At 40.9% G+C, this 5,618-nt stretch overlaps 1 protein-coding gene across 1 annotated transcript; it reads left to right on the forward strand.

The window, feature by feature from the left end:
- The first annotated feature begins 1,853 nt into the window (after positions 1–1,853).
- On the forward strand, positions 1,854–2,336 carry LOC145682700 (protein GVQW3-like). Its single transcript, XM_081754089.1, has one exon. It carries the CDS (start codon positions 1,854–1,856, stop codon positions 2,334–2,336), a length of 483 nt encoding a protein of 160 aa, XP_081610215.1.
- Positions 2,337–5,618: the final 3,282 nt, after the last annotated feature.

Genomic DNA, 5,618 nt, shown 5'->3' on the forward strand with positions numbered 1-5,618 from the left:
CAACCTAAACCGCATCAAAGAACGAAATTACAACTTAACAGATAAAACGGTAATATCGAAGAGTTAGTGAGTAAATGTACATTCGACAACGACGATCGAAGTGACAGTTTAAGTGATGTCACTGATGCTGATAAATATATTTAGTCTGATAAATTATAATCACTGAGTGCGGAAAAACAATTATAATAATAATAATGTCCAGTTTGCGAATGATTGTCTCATCATAAGTGTACGGGGCTGTGTTTAAAATTTTCTTCGTAGTTTTTATTCTAGAAAGTGAAATCTAATCCACAATTTGGAAGTTTTAGGAATATCATTGAAACATTTCATATCCGCGGAATTGCTTTTTTATAGTTTTTTGTTTATTTGTCTCACGTTAGTTACTTCCAAACTTAGTTAGTTTTTTATATATATTTCCCTTATATATTAAAGGGTTAATATAGCTGAAGGCAATAGTAATTTTTTTACAACGAATTTGAAAGATCAAGTGAATAGGCTAATTTAAAATAGGTAATTAACCTTACATCACTTAAAATCTTGTTTTTGTAGGGTAAATCTGGAGCAAACCATCACCATAAGTATATTTTAAGTTATATACTGTATATTTGAAAATTACAAAAATGAAACACTGAAACCAAAGTAAACGTGCATTTTAGAGTTATGCATTGACACTGGAACATATTTAGGACATGTCAATTTCAAAACAATACCAAAAATACCTAGTGGCTCAAAGTGTTTATGTACCGCTTACGTAAGTAACAGAAGGACAGTTGTGCTGCGGCAAATTTACACCATAATATGTAATCATCAGAATCTACTTTTCACTGATCGCATGCAAAACGCGGATCATCACCGTCAGTAACAGAGTTTACATAAAACCATGAATAACATATAGTGCATTGGACCCAGTTTTCGTCTTCCATTCTGTCCGCATAACAAATGTTATGTAAACCCACCTCTACTTTACATTTCTTCTTCAGTGATGATTTGAAAGAGTGAGTTTTCCGTTTCTTTTCTCTAAGGTCACGTAAATAACTCTGAACTAACAACATTCTCTATGATCCTGTGTGACGTTCCCTATATGCTGCTGATGTGTCTGAAGTACTGGGAAGAGGATTCAGTGACACGAACGTAACTCCAAATCTAGATTAAACCGGAAATCATTGGTCTGCACAGACGGATGAAGATGCCGAAGAAGGTGTTGAGTGAAGATGCCTCCTTGTACAAACATGGCGTTACGGTGATGACGTTGAATGCTGCATTTGTCTGAGTAGCGGTGAGTGATGTAGACATTAGTGTATCCCGTGTTCCGGTGAGTGGTGCAGGATCTATGGATATATTTGCTTCTGCAGCGCTGGCTGATGTAGAATAAACTGTTGACGCGAATATATGATTCGAAAGTTTGTTGGGGTTGAAAGGAAATATACCACTACTTGTGAATCCATGAGAAGCATTTCCAACTGTTGCCGCACTATTCCATACTTCCGTTAAAATTTTGCTCCAGACGAAATTTTGCCTATTCCCTTCCCAGGAAATCGTCGCATATGATTACGGCGTGCATTATTATAATATTATTCCAAAGGTACAAACAGACACATCCAATAGTTGCAGTACATGTGGACTGTGGGAACGAACCAAAACTTATATCCAACAGCTTTCTCTAAGATTGTTACATCTGTCATGTGCTAACTACAAGGATAAATCAAAAAGTAAGGTGAAATTGCCCGTCAAACCCATAGTATTGTGTGTAGCTAATTAATTCTTTTCCATGTTACAGGTAATCTGGTAATAGAAGTGTGACGGCTTGTACAACATTCTATGTCCACCCGTCTGGTGCTGAGAGCAACTCAAAGATGGCACAACGACTGGAACATTACACCAAGGAGGAAGTGTGCGGTGTCATTCGTTTTTTCTGGGTCAAGGGAACAAAACCATGTGATATTCATCGAGAATTGGTGCAGGTCTACGGAGATAGTGTTATGTTGCTGAAACAAGTGTACGTGTGGTGTAACGCATTTGCAAGTGGTAGGAGTACTATCACAGATGATGGCAGAAGTGGCAGACCATCAACGTCCATCACCGACATGAATGTGGCTGTCGTCGATGCCATGATTCGTGAAGACAGAAGAGTGCGGTTGCAGGACATTGCCAATGAATTGAATATCTCTTATGGTTCCGTAAGCGGTATCGCCCATGACCAACTGGGCTTCACAAAAGTGTGTGCGCGCTGGGTACCAAAGCTTCTGAATAACGAACACAAAAATCAGCGAATGGGCAATTCCCTGAGCCACCTCACACGTATGCCGACGAAGGAAATTCATCAAAACGGGCGATGAAACTCCGATACCTCTATAGACACCTGAATCCAAACGTCAGAGCATCACATTTAAACATCCATCGTCACCACAGGCCAAGAAATGCAAGACAATAGCGTCTGCCCAGAAAACAATGGCTACTGTCTTTTGGGAGCGTCTCGGTGTTATTCATGTTGAATTTCTGGAAAAGGGCACTACCATTAATGTAGACACCTACTTCCAAACCCTGGACAGGCTGAAAGCAGCCATACGGTAGAAACAGCGGGGGGCACTCCGAGAGGGCGTGTTGTTACTGCATGATAACGCACATCCACATACAGCCGAACGGACCCGTAGACACCTCCGCGGGTTCAAGTGGGAAATTCTTGATCACCCTCCATATAGCCCTGATTTAGCCCCGTCGGATTACCATTTGTTCGGCCCCCTGAAGCAACATCTCCGTGGGCAGCGTTTCCAGACACTAACAGAGGCACAACAGGCTACACGTACCTGGTTAGGAAATCTGGAACCACATTTCATTGAACAGGGCATGGATGATTTGGTGCCACGTTGGAATAAATGTTCAGACAACTACGGTTCCTTCTTCGAATAATAATGTGATACCATACTTCAAACATAGTAAAGCTTCATCGACGTATCTCTGTACGCTTTTCTGTAAATCAACAATTCACCTTACTTTTTGGTTCACCCTTGTATGTGCATCCAGTTTGAGACTAATATCCCCAGGTGGTTTATTGTGAACAACATGATCTATAAATTGGGAAAATTGTACCCACTTCAGATATTCACTATCCGATAGTACTACTTTGCTACCAGGAGACACATGCATCCAGATTTCTTCTTTAATTCTTTGTCCTCTAACGATTACAAATGGTGGAACATGTTTACCAGATATTGACACATATGTCATTACACTAACAGTTTCCACCTCATCTCCCTGTTGTCTGACATATGACGTCACGTTACGCACATTCAGAGTTTTTTTTCTATCCTTTAGTTTGTATATTAGTTGAAGACTATTCTCGTCACAATTGAAAATTTTACCTGCTTCACTCGCTAAGTTATATCGCTCCATCAAAAAAGAGGTTTCATAAAACTATTGCTCTTGCAAATGGTATGCCCTCTGCCACACGAATACTACGGGTAAAGACATACCGAAGATACCTCGCGATTGAGGTCGAGGTTTAGGTCACGGCCGCTACTTCGACATCTTGGTCTAGATGGATGAAATTCGCACATAGTGAGAAGGCCCCACCCTCGCTGTAAGTTCTCAGTATGAGGAGAGACATTATTGTGTCGCATGTGAAATTATTCCGCCAGTGAAAATATCACTGCAAAACCACATTTTGCAATTGAAATGGCCAAACGGTTTATAAATAGGGATGGACGCGAGGCGAGATACGAGAAATGCGAAAGTCATGTTTCGCAAAATTTTTAGTCTGATTTCTTGTCCATATCTATCAATATTCTAAATCAAGACTTTTACCTTTTTCCAATTTTTATGAAGAAATTGCATTCAGGCGAGAAATTATTGCCCAGTAAAATAAGAAAAACAGACATGTCTTCAGGTTTCAAGGTGTATTGGGGTATTACCTTCACCAAATGAAGTTGGGGCACTACAATTCCATTATTTGACGTTGCCTCTCTATGGATATGTGCCTGTTTTTATAGGTATTTCTCTACCTTATATCAGTAACGAATTTAGAAGAAAATCATTTTATTAATCTCGGAATTGGGGGTGCGTTGAGTTCTCAAGCATAGATATGATTAACTCTAGCTTCTTTTTTCTTTAGATATTCCGGAATTTAGGGATTTGAGCCCGAAATCCACTTACCTGTATCCGCCACTAACTTATACTTACTATAGCAATAAATACTGTTAAAACTTTTGACGCACGCTGTACATCCGGAGGGAGGAAGAAAGAACCGGCAGTGTGTTCACGAGCACCTTGAATCATTGTGTGCTTGGTCTGTGAAAGAGGAAGCCTTGAGCTACAGGTGTAACCATGGAATGCGGCGATTACGGAAACCGTGATGCCGTGATAGCGTTACTTAAAGTTATACAATCTGCAAGTGGCATTTTCAAGATTCTACAAATACTCCAAATCAGTCGTATGTTTGTGTACCGTATCATAGAGAACTTCAATTACAGCGGGACTGTAAAGGATCGTCCGAGAACGGGTCGTCCACGTAGTGTCAGGATTCCAGCAGCCACAAAAGCGGTGGTGGCAGTGTGTGCGGAGAAATGCGACAAGAAAGCAGGATATCCTGGCCCGTGAAATGAACATTTTTAAAAGTCAATGCCGATGCCAGGGCATTCGGCTACGGGCTTACCACCGAGATACAGGACATTACCTTGACGCTCTCTTAAAGAGCTTGAGAGTGGTAAAATGTGGACGTCTTTTGCAGTGGTACGGCCATATTGAGGGTCGGAAAATTCTCTTCACCGATGAGAAAAATATTCACTATTGAACAGTCGTTCAATCGGCAAGACGACAGGGTGTATGCGTGAAACTCTCAAGAAGCCCGTAAAAAGGTTTCAGAAGTTTAAAGGACCCAGCACCCCACTTTAGTAATGATGTGCTGCGAGGTTGAGCTATTCCGGCTCCACCCAGCTAAACGTTTGCGAAAATGGATCAAAAACCAGCGCCCGAGTATACGAAAGCACCGTTTTGGAGCGTATTGGGAAGACGTTAAGTGGCACATTGTTTCGCAATCAACTGCTGGACCTCCAGCAGTATTCTGCAACCCGCCAACAAGGCAAGGCCAAATCAAGAGTTTCTTCAGCGTCATATCCCTGAATTCATTTCGCCTCAAGATTGGGCCAATAGCAGTTCGAACCTGAACCCTTTGGACTACTGGCAATGGTTAGTGCTGGACGGCTGCAAGAGTGGACACCCACAATTTAAAGTTTAAAGCGTTCCTTGTTGGCATCAGTGGCGGACTTTTCCCTGGATGTCATCCTTTCCGCCATAGACGAGTTGCCTCAAAGACAGAGAGCCTGTGTCCGTGTAAAAGGTGACCATTTCGAAAAGTGGTTAGTGCTGCGGGTAGTGAGTACGTGTAAGAACAACATACACAAAACAAATTAAAATTTCTCCCGTGATAGTTGTGTTATTCAGTTTTTCAGTTGTAGCAGTATTTATGAATAGACTAGGTAAATAATAAACTACAGTATAATTCCCAAACACATATAATTAACTTATCTGACATTCCCATTTCACCTTTTATTTTCTTTCATTCTCCATTTAAAATGCTCCTATAATGATGTTGTTGTCTCTTACCCCATATTCTGGAATATTCC

This window comes from Thermobia domestica, chromosome 1 (assembly GCF_964235325.1).
Source record: "Thermobia domestica chromosome 1, izTheDome1.hap1.1, whole genome shotgun sequence".
NCBI classification, from domain to species: domain Eukaryota; kingdom Metazoa; phylum Arthropoda; class Insecta; order Zygentoma; family Lepismatidae; genus Thermobia; species Thermobia domestica.

Excerpts from the sequence above, each read along its gene's own strand:
- LOC145682700 (XM_081754089.1), top strand. The coding sequence starts at position 1,854 with ATGGCACAACGACTGGAACATTACACCAAGGAGGAAGTGTGCGGTGTC.